Source organism: Electrophorus electricus, chromosome 2, assembly GCF_013358815.1.
Source record: "Electrophorus electricus isolate fEleEle1 chromosome 2, fEleEle1.pri, whole genome shotgun sequence".
Classification (NCBI taxonomy): Eukaryota; Metazoa; Chordata; class Actinopteri; order Gymnotiformes; family Gymnotidae; genus Electrophorus; species Electrophorus electricus.
In genome coordinates, this window is record NC_049536.1 from 10,782,449 (window position 1) to 10,809,563 (window position 27,115).

The window sequence follows — 27,115 nt, forward strand, 5'->3', positions numbered from 1 at the left end:
CAACGCGAACAGGCAGTGTTCCAACCGATGCATGCTCAGCTGGAGTTTGAAGTTGTCAGTAGCTTCTGACACAGTTTTTAAGACGCAATGAAACAAGGCTAATGACAGCAGAGGAAGGGTGTAGTTAGCGAGACAGGGCGGAGTCGCATTTCGCCGGAGAGTGGGAAGGAGGCAGGTTGGTTAGGGCGGAGGAGCGAAGGGGCTGGGGTGCTATATAAGACCCAGAAAAAGAAGAGCGCAGGGAAAGAGACAGAGATGCGTTTGGAATTGGTAAGAAGAGGCTGAGGGAAAAAATACAGAGGCGAGATGGTCATCTCTCAGCACACCAAAAAGGCGTCGCCGGGTAGGACCAGCGTTGGCCGTCTGGCGCCACACACCCCGCGCCACATGCGCTCGGGCCAGACGAGGCACACCCCGCGCTCCGCTCAACCTCGGGCCGCGGCAGGCCGAAAGCAGCCTGCTCACACCTCGGCGGCTCACGCGCACGCACACACCCACGCGCACGCTCACTCCCACCGCTCGCTGTCGGCACAGGGCGGTCCGGCTCGGCCTGGGAACGGACACACACACGCGTACGCGCACCTGTGGGTCCATGCTGACCAGGGTGGCTGTAACCTCCTCTGCTACCTGTGCTACTCCGGCTACTGCCTTGGCCTGACGCTCCTCTCTTTCTGTCTACTCCTCCTCCTCTCTCCTTCCTCCCCTCGCTCTCCCTCCCCTCCCCATTCCTCTCCTCTCCTGCCATCCAACTCCCCGCACCCCGATGACTTCTCGTACGTGTCTTGGTCCTCCCTCTCGTCTCTCGCTTTTCCGTTTTGCCCCCATCCTTCCGCCTACCCCTCTTCCTTCAACCTTTCGGCCTTCTCCCCACTCCTCTCCTCCACCGACTCTCTGCTTCACCCGCATGCGGGTCATTTCCCTTTCAACCTGTCCTCTTCTGTCCACTCATGCCCATCCTCGTTGCCGTCCTGCCCCGCTCATCGCTCCTCCCTTTCGCCTGACCGCCCCCTTCATGACTCCACTCCCTCCTCCCCTCCTTCCCGCCCCTTCTTGCTCATCCCGCCTTCTCTGCTGTTCCTGTCCCGCCCTTCCCTGTGTCACTCCCGCCCACCCTCATCCTCTCGATCACTACCCTCCCTCCTGCTCTGCCCACACAGTTTCACAGACCCCGCCCTCTCCTCTCTGGAGCACACCCCAACACCGGGGGCGACACCTCGCCCGCGCACCCTCCTGCGGCACCAGAGCCTCCAGCAGCCCCTCATCCACCCACTGTCCTCGGGCCTGGAAAGTCAGTCCAGCAACTCCCAGAGCCTGGGCCAGCTCAACCCCCAAACCACCACTGCTGGTGGAGGGGGTGGAGGGGAACTCCCAGAGGGAGGGGGCGGAGCAGCAACCAGGTCTTATCGTAGCGGAACAGGAACGCGGGCCTCTAGAAGCAGCACCGCGGGGGGCGGAGCCTCACGCTATAGGTCGGGAGGCACAGGGAACCGGGCCTTGCGAGGGACTCCGGGCAGCTGGGAGTACGTGATGAGCCAGATCAAGAACCGTGGCCTGGATGTCAAATCTTTCCTGTGAGTCACTTCCTGTTTGGGTTCCCTATTATGCACGTACTGGTAACTGTTTGCTCCGACTGGTTGCTATGTCTATGGCATGTTCATCCTTTGGTCACCTGTCTCTGTATTTTTTTAGAAAGCGGTGGTGAAAACTTTTTTTATAAAATAAAATCCAAGCACAAATAATATATTCTTATTTAGTCTCTAAATAAAAGGCTTTAAACAAGATTTATTCAAGTGGACATTTATATATAGAGATTATTGAGAACATTCAACTGGTCCGGTGTGCCTGCATTTAAGTTTAAGTTGTACACAACTCAAGAACCAACGAGTGGAAAGCTTGCCTGAAAGGTCAGTGGTTCATTTTATTTCAAAGAACATTTAAATCACTGCCCTTGAAGTCCACATTTTCCACTTTATCTAGGAGTCAGTTGAGTGATGACAAAGTATTGCAATTAAAAATACTGTCCAATTAAAAATTCAGAATTCAGGACCAGGAATAAGATGTGATGTCCAGAGTCGAATCCCCCTGGCTAAAGTACCATACTCTATGATGCCAGTCACCATGGTGACCCTCTAGATCTCATATCGAGCCCTCCTGCGTCTAAAAGTTCTGGGTATCTCAGAGTAAGAGTCCACTCCTAGCACCACCTCTCTCCACCCAAATCATCTGCATTCCTTAAGAACCAAAAGCGCAAACCTGACTCCCACTCCTACTCTCAGACCTTTCCTTTATGACCTTTCATGTGTTGTACTTTCGCCCTGCCTCATCACCCCCTCCACCTGTTGCACGCTCAGAGTGGAGCACGCCTCTGTCACGAGTACCCTTCATTTTCATTCTACTGTCGAACCTCCTCCGGCTCTGGGAATATTGCTCCCATCCTTCATGCTCCCAGTCTTTCTGCTCATCTGTAGACTCTTCGTCTCGAGATGCAGCTTTCTTATGGCTTTCGTGAGGCTGGAATATCGGCCTTCACACTGCGCAGTTCTGTAGCTTTAAACACAACAGGACAGCATGGAGAAACTGTATTATTATTATGGTGTGCACGTGTACATGTGCTGGGTGCAATCTGTTTTATCCGTCTTTTGCGTTATTTCCTTTGCTACGTCAGGAAAGCTTTGCACCTGTGCCAGTCTTTTTAGCTTTCTTCTTTCTAGCTTCTTTCTTTCTAGTTTTCATCTGTGACTTTCTTTTAAAAGATATTTTCTCCTCCCTTTTGTCATTTTAATTTCTTAATGGGCTCATCTGCTTTTAAGTGTGCAAAACGTGGGATTTTGCCCAGGGAACAGACATGATGGATTACGAGTGGCCCATAGCCTAAGAACACAAGAATATGGAGACGAAGCCAATAGTAATGGATCAATATCACCAAGCTGCTCTGCTGCATCTGGGTGGAATTCTCCCCGTCAGTACACTAGAGTGAATTTAATCTGATTGCAAAGATGATAATGTCTAAACAATACGCTGCCGTTAATAAACCTGTGTCACTTGACATAGTCATCTAATCAAAACATACATATACTATCATTCTCTCTCTTACCCTCTTTCTCACTCTCTTTCTCTCTCTCTCTCTCATTCTGTATTTCACACATACATCATTTAAACAAATGCATTTCATCCATTTAATTCTGAGCAGTAAAATTTCTAGCCCTCAGTTTATGTTCAGCTCTCATAACATATGGTCATTTTATGGTGTGCAGTTTGATTTGTTATGGATGTTTGCTCTTGAACATGGGACTAAGCAGGAATAGAGCTGAAATTTGCATTGAGTATTTAAACAGAACCACGCTAAGATAAATGAAGGCGTGCTCACACGCATTCTTAGGTAAGCAGCGCTTTATTAGACTGGGTTGTGTACTGTTAGGTTAGTCCTGCTTTATTAGATTGGGTTGTGTACTCTACGGAAGACCCAGTGCCATTCTGATTTGAACAATATAATTTTCATTAAAAAGAAAAGACCAGGGACACATCAGATCTGTGGCACAGAGCCGTGCACAGGCGTGTAATGTTGTGCGGTGTGTTGGCGTGTAATTTCATGTGGCATCTTCCATCAGCTCCTCAGACAGGGCTGCTCTCACTTAACTGATGTGGCAGAGGGGCCGAGAGCAGGCAGAGGTTGTACTAGGTCATACTAGTACATGTGAGAAGATTTTTTTTGCACTGCATGCCTTTCAGTTGCTACTGGAATATATAGTGAATAAGAAAGAAATGAAATGCCATTTAAGGCAACCTAATGTTTGTAACACAGTTCAGTTTAAACCAGTGCCCTTCAGAGGCGGAGGGTGGTTTCTGCCACGCAGTATGGTTCTGCGCAGCAGGCCAAGGGAGACAGGACCCTTTCTCTGATTTCTCTTCCAAAAACAGTCTGCTGCAGTAATTACAATTTATTTTAGGCTGTAGTATATCAAAGCAGGGATTTTACCATTTTTATAATGTGCTCGTTTTTCATTCTTTCCCTTGGTCAGTATCCTTCATTTTCTCCATTAGAGCAGGTTTCTCTCTCTCTCTCTCTCTCTCTCTCTCTCTCTCTCTCTCTCTCTCTCTTTCTCTCTTTTTCTGTGTTGGGTGTGTTGTCTGGTTGCACATTTCTGGCATTGCATGTATCTGTGTATGTGCATGCGCATGCAGAGTCTTCATATCTGAATGTGTGCATAAGTGTGCGTGACCCCGTTTTGTGTGTGTGTTTCTCACTGATGGTGACAGGGCCGATGCAAAGCTTCAGCTTGTGGCTGTAGATTCGTGTTAACTCTGAAGCATTGATCTTCTGTCCACAGCATCATTACTTCCACGATAGACTGTTACTGCAGGGGAGAGAGAGAAAGAGAGAGAAACATTAAAAAAAACATTTATTTTACGCCTGTTCATGTTTCTAGGCGCAAGCTTAAAATCTGATCACAACATTTATAAAATGTATGCACATTTACACGGTCTGGGACAGGATGGTCATAAAGTAGATTGTAATATGTGTAGAGAACATTTTACAGAACAGTGGCATGCCTAATTGGTAATTATGCTATTAATAGAACAATTGGTGAGAGAAAAACTTAAATTATGCCACAGACAATGCAAGTGTCTAACAACAATTATGCTTGTTCAGAAGATTGATCGTGTGCATTATGTGTAGGTGGGACTTCAGATGTGGGCTGTTGTCTGGATGCAGCTCATTTCATTTTAGACTGCTTCCCCTTCATAGCCAGGCAAAGCTGTCCAAACAGGGAGGAGACTCACATTCACAGCCTGGAGAGACAGAGAGAGACAGAAAGAAACAGACGAAAGAGAAGGGGACAAACAAGGATTATTGAGGGTTCTTGGTCTGTAATCAGTGTTAAGTGTTGGCGTTATTAACAGCCCATTACAACACCCTGTCTATCTGCACTTTCAGACTGCAAAACTCCCAAAGCTGTTCTGTCTTTACTTTCTGTGTGTGTGTGTGTGTGTGTGTGTGTGCGTGTGCGTGTGTGTGTGTTTGTGTGTGCATGTGGGTGTGTGTGTGTCTTTTTAGTAAGCGACTTTTTCAAAGGCAATATTTTATGAAAGGTAAAAATAGGCAGCTATTGTTAAGATGCGGGAATGCCCATGAGAGGAAAGACAGAGCAGACAGATGGATTTTCAGAGAGAGAGAGAGAGAGAGAGAGAGAGAGAAGGAGGGGGAAAGGAGGGCTAAGTGCCATATGGAGGGTTGAGATCAGGGTTTGGATCTTAGAAAGGGAGGAGTAGGCTTAAGATTAGACAGAAAAGAGGAAGAAAGAGATAAGAAGGGAGAGAGAGAGAGGGAGAGAGAGACTGGGGGGTGAGAGAGAGAGGGAGAGAGGGAGATAATGGAAGAGAAGGAAGAAAATATGTGGAACGATTGTTTAGATTGTGAGGCTGGAGTGATTTTCAAGATGGTGAGGGCAGAGATGAGGTAGATAAAGACTGAATGAAATAATGGGCACTGAAAGAAAGGATGAGAAATAAAACAAAACGAGAAGAGAAGGAGGAGAACCAGTGACCCAGAAAGAAGTGGCACACCCTAGGCACCTCTGTTTCAGTCTGACTCTTAAATAGAAACAATTAGTCCAGATCTTTCTAATGAGGCGCAATTAAATCTGCAATCTGCAGGGATAGAGGGATGATGGAAGAGACAGAGGGCTGGAGATCGTATTAAAGGGATGAAAAGAGGGATAAAGTGGGGGACAGGTGATTCCTAGAGGTACCCAGGACCTGTGTGTGTGTGTGTGTGTATGTGTTTTGTAAAGAGTTTAGTTATCTTGGTGCTTACGGTTGTATAACTCTATGGGGAGAATGACAGCACTGTTTGCCAGCTTTCTCCACTGTTTTTCTGTCCGTAATGTCTACTCTGTCATCTTCTCTTATTCTTCTTTCTTCATGTTTCTCTCAAAATCCCTCCTTCTGTCTCTTGCTGTCTCCCTTCTTTTTTCTCTCTCTGTTTGTCTGGCCCTCTTTCTCTCTCTCTCTCTCTCTCTCTCTCTCTCTCTCTCTCTCTCTCTCTCTCTCTCTCTCTCTCTCTCTCTCTCTTTCTTTTTGTTTTCTTGTGGTGAAGAGAGGGGAAGATGGTCGTTCTCTCTCTGGCAATTGGATTAGCTGAACAGGATGACTTTGCCAATCTACCTGACCTACAGGAGGTACCACCCAGTCAAGAAACCCTTCCTGACATGAGGTACTGGCTTGTGTGTTCTTTGTGCATGTAGGTGCGTATGTGTATTTGTTTTGTGTGTGTGTGTGTGTGTGTGTGTGTGTGTGTGTGTGTGTGTGAGTGAATGTGTGTCCATATATATGCGTGCATGTATACATGTGCATGACAGGTGCTTTGAAGTCACTATTATATTAAGAAGGTATACGTTGTGTGTGAATTCGAGGACAAGGTGTGTAGGTGTGTGAAACTGAATGCTAAATAACATTAAATATATTAACTGTAGCTTGTTTTGGACTGACATAATTACATGAATATTTAATGGCGGGAGAGATAACACCATCAACAACAGAGAGGCTTTTACATACCCCAACCCACGCTCTTCCTTATGACACCAGTGGTTTCTACATCTTTATAGGTGTTATAAGTAGGACTAAGGCCGAACTGAACTTGTTCCTGCACTGTCACTGCTGGCCTCAGTTTAAGTTAAACTGCATTTGTGTGAATGTTATTTGTGCTTGTTTGTTCTTTTGTTCTTCTTCCTACTTGATTGCCCTTTACCATATAATTTGGCCATACTGTTTGTTCCAATATACACAAACATAATTAGTACTACATTAACGAACACGACAAATTCCAGTGGCCACTAGAATCTGAATTTTCTTTAATAATAGTTAGTTGATTTTTGATTATTATGGTAAGCTGGTCTTTTAAAGGTCTTACATTACAGGGCTGATAAGTGACAGTACTAACTTATTCCATACTCTCTCTCTCTCTTTCTCTCTCTCTCTCAATCTCTTTCTGTTTACCATGTGCGTGAGTGAACAGGCGGAAACCATTTAAATTAGCAAAGCAGTGAAAATAGGGACGTTCTCATTTTCAGCCTGTTGGTGACTGTTTGGTTTCCAGCCAGCCAGCACATGAATCATTCTCGCGAGGATGCTCGCCTGATGTTAGCCCACAGCTCAGCCTGTGATGCTCCTCCAGCCATGCTGCTTCCCTCACAACCTGGCTGAGGCCTTTTCTTTGCTTTTGCATATTTCTCCACCCTGGCTAAGTTTTTTTCTTTGTGCCTTGCTTAATTTTTCCTTTCATGTTTTTTTTTTTTACCTCCTTGGCTTCGTTGAGCTGCCTGGCCCGGTCCCTCCTGTTCTCTCTCTGTCCTTCCCATTCTCTCAGTTACTGCTCCTTGGTCCTCTCTGCCGAGAGCTTTTCCTCCCTGTGCTCCATGTGTGCACGTGTGTGTGTGTGCGCACAGGACTCGGCGAGGACCCTCATTATTCTGGAACATGCCACTTGTTACGTAAACATTTGTCTATAAATAAAGCCTTCTTTTGTAGCCTAGACAACACACATACACACACACATGCTCTGAGCCCTCATTTCTCACAAGTATACAATGGATTGACAGCTCTCTGCAGATTACTCTCAATGCTAAATAGTTTTTCAGAGTCATTTTAATAATGACTGGGTTTCTGTGTCATAAATTAGGCGTTATTATTTGGAGTGCTTATGACTAATAGTCTCTCACCAAAGGATCATTGGTCTCTCTGTCTCTCTGTGTTTCATTTTGTATGTGGCCCTCTGCATGAACTCAGAAACAACAGCTGGGAGGCTTTGCGTTTGTGATTTCCAGTGTTTGGTTGACTGCTGAGTGTGGGTGTGTTAGGGGACCAGCATTAGTGTATAGAATCCAGGGATCATGTGCAGGCCTCTGAAGAGCAAAATCAGACCTGAGTGAGGAAAGTCAGACCACAGATGTCCACGCCAAAGCACTTAAGATGACATACAATCATGGTTAATATAAAATGCACATACCAAGGAAAAGTGTCTAGCAGCTTGTGTGTTGCAGCTAATTTGGCTCACATATGAGAAATTTTTGGTTCAAACAAATCCCTATAGACAAAACATACAAGATTCCTACCCTCTTACACTCTAAACACGTGTTCTTTTAGACGCGCCATCTGGAAACTGTATTGGCTGAAATTGAAGAACAACCTTATATAGGTAAGATAGAGATACGCTTTCATTTTCAAGGCTACGTTTTCCCATATGGCACTGGCCTGGTAACTGAAGTTACTCCCATAATACCATCACCCAAAACACCCAATAAACCTACTGGCTCTCCTGTGTTATGATAATATCACAGATATGCTAACATGGTGTGAAATAGGGTGTGTAATGTGAGGCAATTTTATCATCTAAAAGACAGAATCAGAAAATGTAATGTGTTGCATACACTTCCAATTTCATGCATACATAGTCTTATACACAGCTTTGAAACAACACAGTTTTGTTTTTAAGTGTGTTTAAAGTTTAATTCTCTAATAAAGAAGGGCCTGTGTTGGAGACAGAGATCATTGAGAGAGAGAGAGAGAGAGAGAGAGAGAGAGAGAGAGAGAGAGAGATCATTGATTGACCATTTGCCTTGACCAGAGCGCTTGCTGTATTCTGCAGTGGATTTGGGCTGAAGCTCCCACTGTGATCATGGCATTTAGAGTAAATGGCTGCAGGCAGACACACGCAGCAAGCCATTTCCAGCCCGTTTGTGTCTTTGTGTGTCTATGAGTGACAGAGTTTCACTTAGAGAGGACTTACCACTATTCGTGTGTATAATCAAAGACATTATCCCTACTCCAGCCTTTCTAAAACCTGCTTCAGCCCTGTGTGTGTGTGTGTGTGTGTGTATTTCAAACACACACACACACGCGTGCGCACACACACGCACACACACACACACACACCTAAGCAGCTTGTATATGTGTTAGGCAGGACGTATGGTTATATGTGGATGAGTATTCATAGTATTCAAGCTTCTATGTGAATATGTGTTTATTCATAAAGTACAGAGTTACCTGTAGAGGCCTTAAACTCACATCATGCAAAAGCAGAACTAGAATTTTAAATGTATGTAGATTTAATCACTCTCTCTCTGTGTGTGTGTGTGTGTGTGTGTGTGTGTGTGTGTGTGTGTGTGTGTGTGTGTGTGTGTGTGTGCAATATTATATGATGTAATGGATAATGGCTTGAATGTTCTGTGCATACATTTGCCTACCAATGCCTGCTCATTTAATTGATTGCATAAACCCCATACATTATGTATCATGAACTTTAGTCAACTCCCATCTTATTATTTAGTAACTACATTGAAACTAATATGATAGGTGTATTCTTATAAGAGAACGAATGAGATTCTAAACCCAGTGGCAAGTGCTGAGTGTTTAAACAAGAAAAACACAAAAACACACAAAAACAAATCAATATAGACAAAGGTTTGCTTCAGGTGCATTTGATAGAAATAGAAATTTGAATACTTGACTAGTACATAAAGAACAGAATCCTGACCTTGTGTAGCCTAGGTATGAGTACTGGTATCCTGTCCCAGTGAACCTGCTGTAGGCACTGGCAAACCAAATATCAAAAACACTAAATAAAAAGGACTTCACACTTGAAGGGCCTAAATCTTAATTTTAAAATAAATTTGTGACTGATATGCTAAAATTAGGGCTCCAGCACTCTTGTCCAGTGGTGTAGGCAGAGCCGTGTCAGTGACAGAAATAGTAGGGTGAGCAACCAATAAGTGAAAGCTGGAACAGAGCTTAGACAAACAGGCCTATAATAAGCTATATCAGGCAGCGTCTTCAAGGCTAGCTGCAGCCCTTACCTAATAGTGCCTCTCTGTTGGATTATGTTTGCTGTTTCCATTCTTTTGTCCCCATTCTGTCAACATACTAACTGCAGCTTTCAGTGTGATTTTCAAACAACACATTAGCTGTTAGTGTGATATGAGCTGTCCATGGTGCTGAATGCCATGACACCCCCCCCCTCCATTCAATGAGCAGGTCTGATATACTGGATCTTCTTGAGAATTTTTTTGTTTGTTTAATGTTTTGTTTTTAATGTTGAGTGGAACAGTAAAAGAAAAGGGTATGACTATTTTAGTTTACCTTTTGGTAGTATATTAAAACATTTCAGTGAGTAAATCAATGAATATCATATGTAATCAGATAAGAGTTGCCCTGCCAAAGGACTATGTTTCATTTAGTTTAGTTCAGTTATATTTGTATAGGTTTATCAGATTTTAACACTAAAAACATGGCAAGAGTTCTTACATAAGAAGTTCAAGAGGGATAATCTCTGGATAATCCATATAATGTAATTTATTGCAACAGGGTTTTAAAATCACATGCATCACGGGTTTCAAGGTGCAGACTCAGAGTGGGTGCAGAGTGCAGAAGGCACCATGGCAAAGTCAGCATGTCAGGATCATGAACTGGACCATGGTCATGCATGCCCAGAATGCTGGAGGAGCCACAGCATGTGTGGAACATCAGGATCATGCACTGGAATCCTTCCAGGCAGGTCAGGTGGGCAGAAAGGTCCACAGCAGGGGTAACACTTGCACCAGCATTACATCAGCCTGCAAGAACATGCATACATCTGAACAAAGAAACTTAACAGACTGTGAGGTATGCTTACAGTGTACAGTAATTAACACAAGGTCTACATATAGTGATCACAGGACAGGCAGGGACTCTATTGCAGCTTAACTAAAAGGGGAACTCAGAAGGTGACAGGCATGAAGAGGTCTAAGACATCAGCATATCACACCACAATCAATAAACCTGAGTGACTGTGTTAGAGTGCTACGTCTCCGGCGTCTCAGTTTGCCATCACTCTCTATGTCTGTGATTCCTCAGATCTGCGGCTGTTAACTGAAGGATTGACTGAACGAGTGGAATCTCAGCCTGGACTTAAAGAGCTTGATTGTGTTCGTGCTTAACAGTTATATGAGAGTTATTTTACACCTGGGGAGTTTTGTAAGAACAAACTTTAATCCTTGCTGTAGTTTTCACTATTCTTTAGACTAATAAAGACATTGCACTTTGTGACTGAAGATAGTGAGATTGCTCAGCTATTTTGGGGAAAGACAATTTAGAGCTTTATAAATTCACAGTAGTATTTTGCAGTCACTACAGAATTTAACTAGCAGCCAACAAGGTACAAATAAAATGGAGTTAAAACCTCTGAGCTCTAGTACAGACTTACCTGCAGCACAGCGCTAAAGTAGTCCCACTTACAGGTGGTAAAAGCACTACAGTAATCCAACCTTCAGGTGATAAAGCACTACAGTAATCCAACTTTCAGGTGATAAAGCACTACAGTAATCCAACCTTCAGGTGATAAAGCACTACAGTAATCCAACCTTCAGGTGATAAAGCACTACAGTAATCCAACCTTCAGGTGATAAAGCACTACAGTAATCCAACCTTCAGGTGATAAAACACTACAGTAATCCAACCTTCAGGTGATAAAGCACTACAGTAATCCAACCTTCAGGTGATAAAGCACTACAGTAATCCAACCTTCAGGTGTTAAAAGCACTTGTGTCTTTGCATCACATGCAGTTTCTTAGATGCAAGAAGTTCTGGTAACACTATCTTGCATTCAGTTAGATATTAGTCAATACTGACACCAAGGTTTTTCACAGCTACACTAGATGCAACTAAAAAGCCATGAAAATCAATACTGTAGACCAAGACACAGCCTTGTGGGCCACCAAATTAGTTTGTATGCACAGAAAGCTCACCATTTACATTTTCAAATTGATAGTAGTCAGTCAGATCTGAACCAGGAACTGGACATTCCCCTAACTTACTGTATTGAAATGAAATGTGTCAAATAGCATTTTGAAGCTTAAGTGAAATGTGTCAAAATAGCACAATAAGAGATGTGGTTCTGGTAGGAGGGCAGTAATGGATCACTTACTACATTTAACTAGCACTGTCTGGGTACTATTCTCAGTCTAAAGCCTGTCTGAAATATTTAATGTGTTTTTGTCCTATGCAAATGTGAGCTTGGTTGCTGAGCTACAACAATTTCTAAGCTCTTAGAGATAACGGGGAGGCTGAGACTAACCTATAATTAGAGAACTTAGTTTTTTTATCATAGGTTTTACAACTGCATATTTAAACATTTTAGGTATATATCTAATGCTTAGAGAAACAATTAGTAATGTTAACAGTATGATTACCAATTGTATCTCCTTAAATAAATACATTTGCATCCAAAATAGTACACACCCATTTTAAAATCAGCAAGATTGTAACACCCCGAGTGCCGCAGGGTGAGGAGTATGACACACAGTCTCCCTTGACATAGACAGACGTTTATTAAACACACACGAATAGCTAACACATTGGCAATCACATGAAACAGGTAAAGTGAACACAGACAACTTCTTACATAGCTTACGAACATAAGGTGCATCACTAACTAGAACATAATCAAGGACAGACTCAGGAACAAAAACCAACAATGATGCATACTACCACAGCAGTTTAAATACATACAGACATTACACAATAAACCATGTGCATGTGTGTGCAAACATGGACGTGGTTACAAATGCCGATGAACTCTCACGTGGCACACAGCAGGCCATACCACGTGACCAGTGGGAAGGGGAGCATTCCGTAAGAAAAATTCAGTCTGCTGGATTGTTGTAAGAAATTCCAGCTGCCCTGCTGATGTAGCTCCTTGTATTGATTTGAATATGTGCCTTTGTTATGATGGGTGTCGGATTAGCTGAGGTTGGATCCAGAGTCTGTATGCTAAGATGCTGTGGACTATTGGAATTGATGTGTAATGGTAAAGGAGAGGCAGAACACAAGTCTGGAGATGAGCGAAATTCACAATCGGTGGTCTTATTATGGTCTGAGTTCAAAAATCCAGAACAGGCAGACTAGGAAACAAAACTGGAATACGTGACCCAAACCAAAGACAAACAAAACAGGCTAAGACTGAATGCCAAAACAGGAAGCAGGGCAAACCACTTAGACTGCAAGACACAAACACCAGGCACAATAATTGACAACCGGCTTTAAATACACAAGGCAATTATATATCAACAAGGAACACCTGTAGACAGTAAAGGGTGTAACCAGGAACCAAACCAAACCAAAACGCACATGGGGTGGGGTGATGGGACCAGGACACTACACTTCTGTAGCTGTTCCATGTTGGTTTAGAATCTGCTCTGAATAAAAATCTTGAAATATTTTTGTTGTTTGTCAGAACATAAAGAAATGCTGAGTTGCAGTAACATCCCTGCTATATTTGGCAAACCTTCAGTGCAGTTGTGAAGAAATGTAGCTTTAGTTTAGTTTAGTTGGCACCTATGTTCCATCTTTCAAAATGTTTCGTATGGGAATTATACCATGAGGCATGTTTTTTTTCTCCAGATCTTGTCTTTTTGAGTGGTACAAAGTAGACTTTAAGTGTTACAGTCACTTGATCCAGTTCTGTGGGATCTGAAGGTTGATAAATCTGGGAGATTTTCAATAAAGCCACTTGCTGTGGGTGGTGTGGTAGAAAGCTTGGTGCAGTAAAGAGTTAAAGGAAATATATTATGGTGAAGCTGCAGTTTGTACGAGATAAGTTAATGATTGACAATAGCCACAGCCCTGGGGCTGCTAACTACGTTTTCTATAGCAATGTCAGATGTCAGTATTAAATCAGTGGTATGACTGAAGTAGTGAGTGGTTTCCATCATATTTTAAATGACACTCACAGAGTCTAGTATAGAAACACTGTTCTTAATGGGTCTTGTACTTTATCAAATTGAATACTTAAATATCAGCAGAATCAACAAAATTTGAAAGAATAACTGCATGTTTTTAAGGCCAGATTGCACTTTATTACAGTGGACTGCCACAGTGTTCTGTTTTTAGGGCTAGACAGCACTGTATTTTGTTGCATTTGAGTTTGTGTTCTATATGTGAGATATATTTTTGATATAATGTGGTTGATTCTAATTGTTTTGATTTGATTGGTCTTTAGGTAGAACACTCTAGTGTCAATTGTGTGAAGCAACTTGTTGATGACGTTCTCTCACTCTTCCTCTCCCGCTTGGGTTTAACTGAGCTTGGCTCCTTCAGTCCTTCTCTCCTAGTCATGCTAGGATATCCACAAGTGGGTATTTGTCGCAGTTCTTAATTTGGAACTAAGGACACCCTCACTGTTTTTTCACAAATAAACCCTCGAGCGTACACACACACACACACACACACACACACACACACACACACACACACACACACACACACACATGCACACACACACCCACCCATGCAAACACACACATGCACACACAACCCACATACACACACACACACACACACACACACACACACACACACAGACATACATCCATACACACAGAAACATACTTGCACCCACAAACATGTACGTGCATGTGCACACACACACGCACACACAAAGGTCCAGAATGGCTGGCTGTGGTTCACTGGCCATTTAAACAGGTGTTCTGCTGGTGCCTTTGAAGAAAAGGGCTATTTAATTTTATAGGACACTTGGCCTCTTTTTGACTGTCTCTCTCTCTTTATCTGTCTCTTTTACTCTCTTCCTCTCTGGGGCTCAGGTTTCCACTTTCCTCCAACACATCTTATATCTATTCTTCACCGATCTCTTTTAATTGTTTTAATAATGTTTTTAAAGAGACACTGCAAAATTCTGGAGTGAAAGAGAAGGACATAATGTGTAGCTTTTGATGTGTTTTCATGTCTTGTTGTACTCTCTCAGTCATACTAATACATCCACATACAGCTCTCACACAGGCTTTCTGGAGTGGGCTGGTTATGTAATAGCCTCTCATGTGTTCTCTCCCCTCTGATGGTTCTTGGCTGTGGTCTGCTAGTTCAGACACACCCTGCACACAGAAGATGTATGTGATTAAAACTGGGTCCTGGGATTTTGTCTGAATGATAGTAGTTCTAGCTTTCCAATTTATTATTTTATTTGTTTGCTCTGCGTACGTGTGTGTATGTGTGTGTGCATGCATGAGTCTGTTCAATGGGAGGGGATATGATATATCTGTAAGAAAAAAACATAAGTGATTTTCTATGTGTGTGTTTGTGTGTATGTACGTATGATTGCATTGTATTATTGAGGCTACTTTGTTATGGGGATCTGTACAGCGCAAACGAAGGGAGTGATGAAGGAATTAAGGGAACTTATAAAGGGATGGAGGGTGGGAAGGGTGGAGGGATAGAGGGATTAGGGATGGAGGGTGGGAAGGGTGGAGGGATAGAGGGATGGGGATGGAGGGTGGGAAGGGTGGAGGGATAGAGGGATGGGGATGGAGGGTGGGAAGGGTGGTGGGATGGAGGGATGGGGATGGAGGGATTAGGGATGGAGGGTGGGAAGGGTGGAGGGATGGAGGGTGGGAAAGGTAGCTGTGTCTCTCGCGTCTCTCTCCAGCCCTGGAGCCGAGGCTGTTCTCCTTCCTTTCCCCTCGGGTGCTTGGGTGAGGGGGTGCCACACGCAGCCCCCCGGGCAGGTAACAGCAGGATAGTATAACAGGTCACGGTGAACCACAAAAGGGCCCACCCGCCTGCCTCTGAATGTGTGTTACTGTATCCATGTGTGTGTGGTTCCGAGGCTCTCACCTGTACCTGTCATATATCCTTTCCTCGTGTGCTGTGTTTGCACTGTAACTGTCTGTTTGCTGCCCCCACCCCCACCCTTTTGCTCTCAAACCTTCTCTATAGACACACTCTCTCACGCACACGCTCACACACACTCCACCCTCTGGTTGCTATGCCAACAGCCCACTTTCACGGTGGGAGTGATGGGATGAACGGAAGTGTTTTGAAGAATTTGGATTAATTCTGCCCCCTGCTGGTGGTTGGTCGTGTCCCTGCCTGCTCCACCAGCTCATTAGTTCAGCTGCAGCTGGAAATTAGGCTGATTCTGTGAGTAATTAAGGGCTAAACTGTAGAAACAGTTGGCTACTTTTGCAGAGACATTTCATAAGGTCACTGAGCCTCTTCTTAGTGTAGTATTGCATTTAGAAGAACAGTTTGACTTTCTTTTGGAATCCATCAGTCATGGTTCATGATTTTATGTCATCTATCTATCTATCTATCTATCTATCTATCTATCTATCTATCTATCTATCTATCTATCTGTCTATCTATCTATCTATCTATCTATCTATCTATCTATCTATCTATCTATCTATCTATCTATCTATCTATCTATCTATCTATCTATCTATCTATCTATCTATCTGTTCTCATCATTAGTTTCACCATTGTTTTGAAGCATTTTATAAATTTTGCCCAGAACTACACTTCCCAAGCAAACATGGGCCAGTATAGTTGAAGGTTTCCAGTTCCAAGCAGTTCTCTGCGTGTAAGCGGTGTGCGCCGTGCCCCAAGCACAGTGCCATCGCTTGATCTTAAAGCCTCAGCAGTTCCTTTTCCCCTTCATCAAGAACAGCAGCCTGTACTTTCAGATCAGCTTCAGTCCCAGCACATCGTGTGGCACTCGGTGCATTTCTGTGAGCAGGAAGGAGTGAAGGCAAACCACAGGGTGTGAGGGACTGAAAAGAAAAAGAGATCTTGTCTTTTAACTTCCTCACATTGCAAACCCTTCACTCCCTCACAAATCATGCTCTAATCAGGTTTTTCACAACTGGGGGGTCCTGCCTTGTCTGTCTGAGTGCTGTACCTTTCTGACAGTCTGTAGACTGTTTGTTCTTCAGTTTAAATGTTTGTCTCTGTGTGTGTTGTCTTGCTATGCTTGCTTTCTTTCTGTATTTAATACCTGCTGGTTATGTCTGTATGTCTTCAACAGTACTTCTGCCATTCATTCAGTGAGTGAATTTAGACAAAATAAGGAAAAGTAAAAAGCAATATTGAGAGAATATTTTCAACCTTCAACTTCCATGTTGGTGTCTAAAATATGTTGACAGACAGACAGCTCACAGGTTTTGGCTGTAAAACCAGTCAATACCAGAACAAGCCGCTTGTGTTCCTAGCACCCCCGTGGAACTGAACTGGCCTGAGTGGGAACTTGGGCCCTCCCACGCTTTAGACTGTTGGGGTCTACCTGGTGTGGTTTAACATGCAAATTAACACGCTTTTAATACTTGACAGATACAATAGCTGCAAGTTCAGTTGATCAATTCTAAGGTCTAGATTTCTTATTTCTCTCCCTTTTCCTCCTCTCCCCACCATTCTAAAGACGCATGCCGTCCCAGACTGCTTTGCCCCACCCTCGTCTGTCTGTCTGCTCCTGTTCTATGCCTTTGCCGTGTTCGACTTGTTTACGGTGTCTTTGTTTCTTTCCTTCTTTCTTTCCATTTAAATTTCCCTCTTGCTTTCTCTCTCTTTCTTTCTCACCTTCCAGCCTTCTCTAGTCTCAAAAAAGCCTCCTGCTGGTCTCTTTTCTTTATTGAACTAATCTCAGATGTATCCTATTTCTCTCTCCTTCTGCTCCTTTTCCAGCATACTTTCTGCTTAGCCTTGTATGCTAGTTCTTTTTTTTTTTCCACTGTTTTTCTATCTTTGTTTTTTTTATCTGACTGACCAGATTAAGTGTTTCTTGTTTCCAGGCTTCTCTTGCGCTCTCTCTTGCTTTCTTGTTCTCTCTCACTCTCTCCCCCTCTATTACAGCTCTGCTCCTCTCCTCTGGTAACTCAGTGCTGATGTAGTTAGTGTCTCTCTCATGGTTTTGTTGGACTCTGTAGCCTCAGTCTGTAGTCATGCTGATAATATGCTGCCTCTCCTCTGTGACATAGAGAACTGTGTCTCTCTTATCCTGTCTCCTTCTTGCGGTTGCTGTCTAAGTCAACTACAGTTTTTTGTTTTGTTTATTTGTTGTGGTGTTTTTGTCTTAGCGTCTTCACTGCTTGTCCTATTTCTTTGATCAGTCCACCTCTCTCTTTGTTTCTGTCGGTGTTTAACGGCTCATTATCATAGTCTCTTACTGTTCCTTGACCAGTCAGTCAACTTCTTGCATCTCATTCATAAGGTGCAATGTGATCGATCTCTCTCTCTCTCTCTCTCTCTCTCTCTCTCTCTCTCTCTCTCTCTCTCTCTCTCTCTCTCTCTCTCTCTCTCTCTCTCTCTCTTTCTTTCTCTCTGCACTTGTGCTGGTTAGTTTTCTGCAGGATTTGGCTCTGTTCACTAGTTCTTTAAGACACCACTGTAATTTCTACCTTCAGCAATTCCCCACCCCCAAGAAACAGACCTCTCTATAATCATGTCAGAAGATCTACTTGCTGGGAAAGATTCAAAGATTAAAATATTACTGTTTGACAGGTCTCATCTTTTCATAGTTTTCTGTCTACTAATGTCTGTGTGAATTTTGTCAGGTTTCTTTTTCGTACATTCACTGCTCCACAAAAAGCCCACATTTAAATGTAAAGTCTTTAATGTATATATTTGCTGGTGTGTGGTTGGTTTTTGAAATATGTGCTTGCGGTAAGATATTTTGGCTCATTGTTAATTGCTTTTTTAGAATTCAGTCATGTTTGTCTTTTAATGGTTGTCTGTGGTAAATAAAAGTAACTAAAGTAACTAAAAGCTTGCTATATCTTGTGCTTGCTATAACTTGGTGTTTTTTTTAAAAAGTTTGTTGCATTTGTGGATTTGTTTTTGCTCTGTTACAGCATAAATCTGACATTACTTATTCATTTGCTGATTTGTAATTATTTCTATTATTGTATATTTTTGCAGAGCATCTTGACAATTCAGATTTCCATCATTTGCTTATGTTCAGATTTGTGTGTGCTTTTCAGAGGGAAAAAAACACCAAAGGTCATATCATTTTCTGAAATTTGTGTTTGCGCCAGGCAGGATATAGAATCTGGACTGTTGGGTTTGTTTCATGAGCGAGAACCTTAGTCCTGCGGGTGGGGTAAATGGGGCTCCTCGCACTAAGAGATGATTGCCACACTGTGGAGACTCATTCTCTGTCTCTGTCATTCTCTCTACAGTAGGACTGTAGGCAATAAGCCCGGAAACAGCCCAAAGGGTCATCCCCCAGACGCTGATGGACACTCCTCTGTGTCTGACCTCGCTAACTCTCTCACTGGCGACATGGTGATGGTAAGACTTTTTGAGTGTGTGTGTCTCACGACAGTCTCCGGGATTCTCATGCTGAGTCATGCCTCTGATGTCTGAGGTTTATTCAGCTACAGCCAGAGCCTCTTATCTACCACACTGGCAGGGCACCTTAGTCGAGGTGTGGATGTGTGTGTCTGTGGGCGTTTGTTTGTCTGCTGGAAAAACTGATTCATAGCAGAGTTACAGAAACTATTACTGTTCTTCAAATTCAGAACAACTGTGGAGTCGGCCTACTTTAGATCCAACTTAATTGTACATTTCCTCAAAGCACTTCTCCCTAACTGACTTAATTACTGTTTACTGCACTTCTGTGATTACGCAAAGGAGTGTATGTGTGTGTGTGTGTCTGTGATTCCCACTGATTAGTTGTCTCCTGGTTCGGATGAAGACCACGAAGGTCCGATCAGTGAGAAGCTGGGCAAGATCCAATTCAGTGTGGGATACAGTTTCCAGGACTCCACTCTTACTGTCAAAATCATGAAAGGCCAAGACCTGCCTGCTAAAGACTTCTCCGGAACCTCCGACCCATTTGTAAAAATATACCTGTTGCCTGACAAAAAGCACAAACTAGAGACCAAAGTTAAGAGGAAGAACCTTAATCCTCACTGGAATGAGACCTTCCTGTTTGAAGGTTCGTCTGTGCTTAAAGTTTGAGTTCTAGACACAGTCCAGTATAGTATTACAGAGAGACAACAGTATCGGACTCATTCATGGTGGATGTTCATATATACTTATAAGTCACACAGATGGCTAAACAACTGTGGACGTGTTAAATACAACTTGAAACATCATTTGAAGTCACCTGAACACCGTTAAGAATTGTACATTGCTTTGCAGGTATCCTGGACTTGTTGATGGTATACCTGATATACCAGGCCGAATATTGCTATCAAAGTTATATATTCACACAGGACAGCTTTTAACTGTGTGTGACTGCATCTCTACTTATCTGTTTGAGCTAGCTCATTCACTAGGTTTAACTGCCATTAGTGTCTTCTCTCAGTGACTGTGTCCATTTTACTTGGCTGAAACTCCTACTGACCAAGCAATGTGCTAGCTCTCAGAGTGCCCGCGGTGCTCGTGTTGATGTTTTTTCTTCCTCTCCATGGACAGGCTTCCCTTACGAGAAGGTGAGAGAGCGCACGCTCTACATGCAGGTGCTGGACTATGACCGCTTCAGCAGGAACGACCCCATAGGAGAGGTGTCCATCCCGCTGAACAAAGTGGAGCTGGGCCAGAACCAGCCCACGTGGAAGGACCTGAAACCATGCAGTGACGGCAGTGTGAGTGGCCTAGCACTGTGCTTTCCTTAGACACGCAACTCACGCGCTTTCCATGTACATGTGCCTCACGTGCTTTCCTTGTACGTGTGCCACACGCGCTTTCCCTAATACATGACCATTATTCTGATTTTTTGTTCTAGTTTTGCATTTGGCTTTACTAGTGATTAAATATTGTAGATGTTACTTAAGGAAAATAGAGTGAAATAACAGTGAAATAAAAGCATGTACAGGTTCTTTTGGTGTGTGGCATCAGTTCTATGAAACAGGCATTGTGACGACATGCTGGTGTGTATGTGATTGATTATTAATTGTTATTAATATTTTTGTGTGTCTGACATGTAGGGCAGTCGAGGAGACCTGCTTGTTTCTCTGTGTTATAATCCTACTGCTAACATCATCACTGTCAATATTATCAAAGGACGCAACCTTAAAGCCATGGACATTGGAGGCACTTCAGGTATGCAGATATATATACAAAAAAGTAACAGACAGACACTTATTTTATATATATATATATATATATATATATATATATATATATATATATATATATATATATATATTTTTTTTTTTTTTTTTTTTTTTTTTTTTTTTTTTTCTATTTCAGTGCTATAGTGCAAGCTATATTTTGCTTTATGTATATGTCTTATGCTCTGTTGAGATCTCCATCTGTCTTTTATCTCGACCCCATTCTCCTAACCTCATCATAAACTAAAAAGTGATCTCTAGTCTTATTTACAGATCTATGCACAGTCGTTTCCCACTGGTCTTCTCCTCTCCTCTCCTGTGATTACTCACTCTGACTCCAGCACAGACCAATGTCCCACTTTCACCAAGCTAAAATGTTCTGGCTTTTACTCCTGCTTTTACAGCTCTTCCCCTCTCACTCATTGCTGATTGCAAAGTAGGACAGCAGAAAAGAAGAGGACGTGGATGTGGGCTTTAGCATTAGAATGGATTTATTGGAGCAGGTTGCCTTACTGTAGTAGAAGGTTAGGGCTGACAAACCCATGCCCCTCCGAATGACGGATTGTAGTCATTAACCATCTGGAGTGGTTTTTGTTGTTGTTGTTGTTTTGCATTTGCATAACTGTCTCTCCCCTCTCTGATTGGCTGCAGACCCCTATGTAAAGGTGTGGCTCATGCACAAAGACAAGCGTGTAGAGAAGAAGAAGACGGTGACCATTAAACGCTGTTTGAACCCTGTCTTTAACGAGTCTTTCCCCTTCGACGTTCCCGCACATGTGCTCCGAGAGACCACCATAATCATCACCGTCATGGACAAGGACCGGCTGAGCCGCAATGATGTCATCGGCAAGGTGAACCCACATACACACATTCTTGCTGTAAACAAATGCTCACCCCAAAATATCCTAGTTATTGATTGCAGTGATTTTCTTAAGTTTAAACACCTATGGTGCAAAATAGCCATGGACCAAGAATATATTTGTTGCTATAGAAACGAAAAGTAGGTCATTCATTGATATTCATTTGTTCAGTCAAGGACAATAAATTAGGTAGGATCAGCAAGAAAAAAGAATATTAGTATCTAAGCAAAGTTTTTGCTAAATTCTAATGTGTGTGTGTGTGTGTGTGGGTGTATGGGTATATGTGTGTGTGCGTGTATGCATGCATGTGTTGGTGCGTATTTGTGTGTGTGTGTGTGTATGTGTGTGTGTGTGTGTGTGTGTGTGTGTGTGTGTGCACTCCTGTATTAGATTTATCTGTCATGGAAGAGTGGCCCAGCAGAAGTGAAGCACTGGAAGGACATGCTGAGCAGGCCCCGCACCAATGTGGCCCAGTGGCACGCCCTCAAAGCCTAGTCACACCCACCTCAGCCTGCTCCTCCCCCACCCCATAACCTCAGCCTTTCACCCTTGAGCTCCAGCACCCTCCTTATGCACAAGACTGAATTGTTGCCAGGCTGCAAAACACGGGTACTTTTAGCCGTCCCCTCCTGTAACCTTTTACCGCTGACCTTTTGCTTCTATCTTTTATGAGCCCTTGTCTTTTCCTTTTCTCTTCCTAGTTCCTGTCTCTTTCTTCCTCTTTTTTTCTGTTTGGTTATTTTTCCTCATCCAACTCTTTTTGGGTGTGTGCTGTAATTTTGGTAACATGTTTTGTTAAGCTCTGCATATGAGGTGAACATAAGCCTTCAGTTAAGTTAGCTGACCTTTTGTAACTATAAGCAAATAACAATTCTTGACTGGTCAGTATACCTATTGATACAGTTAAATGAATTAAACGAAGCCATTTAAGAAGAGCCAATATGCAAACTTTAATGTAATATGTTACCAATGTTTCTTAATGTACCTTTTTCTCTGTCCATTCTCACCCCCTGACCTATATAAAAGATGTCCTTGTTCTTGAGGTCAGACATCCCTTGTTCCTGCTTCCATTCCACATCCCTGATTTCCTATCTTCTCTCCTTCTCCCTCACTTTCTGTGCTCCTCTCTCCTTTCCTCTCATGCTCCTTGTGGGTGGAGTATCACTATTTAATTAACTTAAGGTGAGGTCAGCTGGAGGCTCATAGGAGCTCCTTTATTATGAATGGAAAGATCTACAGGCCATATTCTTTAATCCACAAAGGGGCATGGTGGACCTTCAGATGAGCTTCAGCCATCATTGCTATTCTTTTATGCTGTCAGCCAATATCCACGTCTTTGTTGTTTCATCCCATTTCCGTCTTTATTGCATCATTCTCTGATTTCTTGTCTCTGCTCCTCTTTGCCCCTCCTCCCTCTCTGTTCCTCTAAAAGAAAGTGAACTCTCCCTCCCTCTTGCTTTTGATCTCTGTGTACCCTCTCCTGCTCTAGCACAGTAGTGAGATTTCCCATCTTTTTGTGGGATACTTTGTTGTCCGTGTGACTTGGTTGACGTGTTGTAGCTCCAAAAGAAATATTATTTATCTTACTGAACTCCAAAGCCAACTTGGATGAAGGAGAAGCCACTACCATCCAAGGTCGACTGATCCGGCTCCTTCGGAACCTTCGGATAAGAGACATCATTCAGAAAGGGAAAAAAAAAAATACAAAAAGGTTGATGTCATTTTTTTCCATAAAAAAACAGACATTTGAAGAAACCAATCAAAATGTTCTTCCAAACTTGCTGTAGAAGTGCAAAGTGAGTTTGTTGAACTGCGCTGTGGGCGGGGCAAAAGAGCCCAGCATACTGAGGGCGGGGCATGGGGACCCAGAGTGCTACGGGTGGCAGGGTTTCTGCAGAGCAGCTCTGCTCCAGCTTCTCTTCCCTGTCACTGATGGGAACATGTCTCTGCAGGAATCCGTAAGATAAAGACTTCCCCTAAAACTGCCTATACTTAAGTGTGTGTGTGGGTGTGTGGGTGTGTGATCTCTGATATGAAAAAACCAAGTGCATGGTTATCCTCTGTTCTCTCTCTCTCTCTCTCTCTCTCTCTCTCTCTCTCTTGCACGCTCTCTCTCTATCTCTCTCTCTCTCTATGGCAGAGAGGATATAGGGAATTGTGGTTAACCTACACTTTTTGGCAGTGTAATAATGAAGATGAATATAATAATAATTGTTATAACAATAACATGTTTTGTATTTTAAGGGAGAGGTAGCTCAAGGTGGATGCAGCAATGCATGGAGGCTGGGCTGGACAGGACAGATTGATAAGATCTCTCTCTCTCTTTCTCTCATTCTTTTTCCCCATATTTAGTTCTGTAAGATTTCACTCTTTCCTAGCAATTCAACTGTTATGTACCTGGGGAACCCCAAACCCTGTCTCTGTGTGGTGCAAGAGTGTAGGTGTGCTCAGGAGATTCTGCACTAAAAGTGTTACTACATCTTATTCGAGTGGGGCTCTCTGGAGAAGGCAGTTCTCTTTAGCAGGTAGATATGGACTGTTTGGTCTTTCCTGGTTAGATTCATTAGATGGTTGATTCAACCAGAGAAAACCAGTGTTAGTAGGAGATTAAAAGTACAACATTGCCATACTCACATGTGCACAATTGAACCTGTTACCTCTAGCAAGATCTTACAAGTCATATTATGTAGACATACATTTTGTGTATTTGTGTGCGTGCGTGTGGATACGGTGCTGTGGAAAGGACTGTTGCTATGAGGTCGCAAGAGGGCAGGGGTTCTGGTGCAGTGGGATTATGGGAGCAGTGAAAACAGTAGTCTCTCTCTCCTCTATCAGGATCAGGTCTCAAGCTGGAGCTCCAGGGCATGGAGGAAGTGCAGACCTTTTACACACAGCCTTCATTTAATTGAAGCTGCAGGTCAGGTGCAATAATGAAATCCCATTTTGACTTATCAGTCCACAGTGGAGGCCTTTCAGATAAATGTTTCAATCATGCATTCTATTCATTCAGTAAGGCTGCACCTCTATACTTAGGTTGTGTGTGTGTGTGTGTGTGTGTGTGTGTGTGTGTGTGTGTGTATGTGTGTGTGTATGTGTGTGCACGCAATTACAATATCAACCAACAAGAGTTGTCTCTGTGTGTACATAGGGAGCATGGGGCCTGCCAGCTGCAATTTCCCTTGATGTGGTGAGTGAGGTCAGCCACATGGCTTCCAGCCTGAGCTCAGGTAGCAGTAAAACACACGGCCGTCATCCACATGTCAGTGCTGAAACAGAAGCGCAGATTATTTGGATTCAAAGACAAAGTCAGAAAGTTGCCAGCATTGCTTTTACAAGTCTTCGTCAGGTGTCAATCAGGGAACTGAGCTTCAACTGCGTTGTGAGCTGCAGTAGTTTTTAACCTGGGAGAGTCGTAGAGCTGATTGCGGTTCCAGTCTGAGAGTCGTAGAACAAAGTCCTCACGTGGACACAACAGCAAGGAGTGCAGTAAGTATAAATGAGGACATCAAGGATACTGGCTAAGTGTTAGGGTGCTCTTGCACTGGTTGCTATGAGTGAGATGCTAAAGACCAGAGAGGGCCAGGGCAGGCCTGTGAGTGTGGTCCTCTAGCTCAGCCTGCAAACCCTGAATGAACGCTGACTATCATAGAAGCCTTCACCATGTTATTTATCTGGATACTACAGCCCTATCACAGGGCACTCAGAGTCATAGAACAAGAGCCAAGCTACTCAGCATCAGAACTACTTTCAGAAGCATGACAGACCAAAGGTTTTTATAACACTGCGGCAGCAGACTGGAAATCAACCCCATTCCTACCTTAAGGGAGCTTGAGGAGACAGCAGAAAATTGGCTTCTGGGGGAAGATCAATAAGAATTAAGTGGTTCATTTGATCAGGTCTGTAGTTCAGTATGGGTTAGTTCTGTACATCTGTATTTTTTATCTTGTGTATGTACAGTAATGGTATAGTGGTAAACGCACAAACCCGCCTAATGTTTAAGGACCAGAATTAATATATTTGTTGTGACATTGTGTTACCTCTAGAATTATGCTGTGTATATAGATTGTATTTTTAGATAATCAGATAACTGTGTGGATATGTCTAGTGGTGTCGGGGCCGTACGTGTGCATGTGCGTGGTTTTCTTTGTGTATACATGGAACCAGGTCCCTATGGTCTGCTTGCATTGGCAGCTAGTGCATCCCTCTAGAGTTTATGCTGCTGTCCAGTGATTCAGTGTTCTCAAACTCAAATCAGTCTGCCATTACTGCCATTTACAGTGAATGGAAGTTCCTGGCCGTGGAAGACATCTGATTGCTTGACATTGATTATCAGTATGCTCCCTGACTCACCCAGTTCTGATTTGTTTCATGAAGTTAGTGAATGAATAAATGCCCCGCTTCTTGGAAACACTGGAACCTTTTCCATATTAGCGTTAATAAAATCATCTGAGAGTAAAGTTCACTCTGTGTCTTGTCCAGTGTTACCGTGCTCTGTTCTGTTTTCACTGTCAGCAGAAAGTGGCTGATGCAGAGCTGTGTGGAGTCCGTGTGGATTACTGCCGATCTAATATAACATCTAATCTCATCTCGTTCTTTCTCCATTATACCTGGCTAAGGACAGCTGCTCCAACGATTAAAAACTGCCTCTGTGTGAGCAGGACAGCTGCTCAAACCATTAAACACTGCCTCGAGAGGGTGTGTGCGTGTGCACATGCATGTGTGTATGTGTTTAAACTAGTTAAATACTGCCAGTGTGTATTGTGTAAGATGGTTAAACATTGTGTGCATGTGTTTAAGCTAGTTTAACACTGCCTGTGTGTGTGTGAGAGAGAGAGTGAGACAACTGGTTACACTGCCTATATTGGACTGAACTGCCCAGATCTGCTTACTATTACTGCTAGGACTTCTACAGGTATCTGTACTAAAGATCTACTGAGGCTCCGGTAGTACTAATGCAAAGTATGACAGAACTGATAGAGGGTTTGTTTATGCAGATGTATAGGTATGGGCATGTCTTTTTGAGTGACAGTTTGCATTATAAGGTTGGCTTCTTGATTATGTTGAACAGAAGTCCTCTGTGTGTGTGTGTGTGTGTGTGTGTGTGTGTTGTTGTGACAATAAGTGTCTGAGATGTCATAATGCATTATGGTCTAGTTAGAGTCTCTCCCCATGTTTGGCCTCAGGGTCGACAGTGGGGTGGCAGTCTAAGCTAAACATAGCGTACACACACACGCACACCAATATTGTATTAAAAATGTGCATTCTCAGAAGGCCAGTCACCATATCAGCACTACTCCTGGAAATATGGATCTCTAAAAGCAGAAGCAACATGCCTGGAGTGAAAGAAAGCACCGGAGCCCAGATCTGATGAGATGAATA

General features: G+C 43.2%; 1 protein-coding gene across 5 annotated transcripts in view; it reads left to right on the top strand.

Annotated features, from left to right (window-relative positions):
- Nucleotides 1-23,053, top strand: part of syt7a (synaptotagmin VIIa) — an 83,289-nt gene extending 60,236 nt beyond the window's left edge. For 2 of the 5 annotated variants that reach the window (XM_027027267.2, XM_027027271.2), the window contains 8 exons: nt 1,158-1,571; nt 6,098-6,214; nt 18,996-19,107; nt 19,492-19,756; nt 20,239-20,408; nt 20,751-20,865; nt 21,528-21,727; nt 22,127-23,053. In XM_027027267.2, coding sequence (XP_026883068.2) covers nt 1,158-1,571; nt 6,098-6,214; nt 18,996-19,107; nt 19,492-19,756; nt 20,239-20,408; nt 20,751-20,865; nt 21,528-21,727; nt 22,127-22,231 — 1,498 coding nt within the window. In that variant the 3' untranslated portion in view covers nt 22,232-23,053. The remainder of the gene's footprint in view (nt 1-1,157; nt 1,572-6,097; nt 6,215-18,995; nt 19,108-19,491; nt 19,757-20,238; nt 20,409-20,750; nt 20,866-21,527; nt 21,728-22,126) is intronic. The other 3 variants (XM_027027268.2, XM_027027269.2, XM_027027270.2) reach the window with 3 other exon arrangements.
- The last annotated feature ends 4,062 nt before the right edge of the window (nt 23,054-27,115 follow it).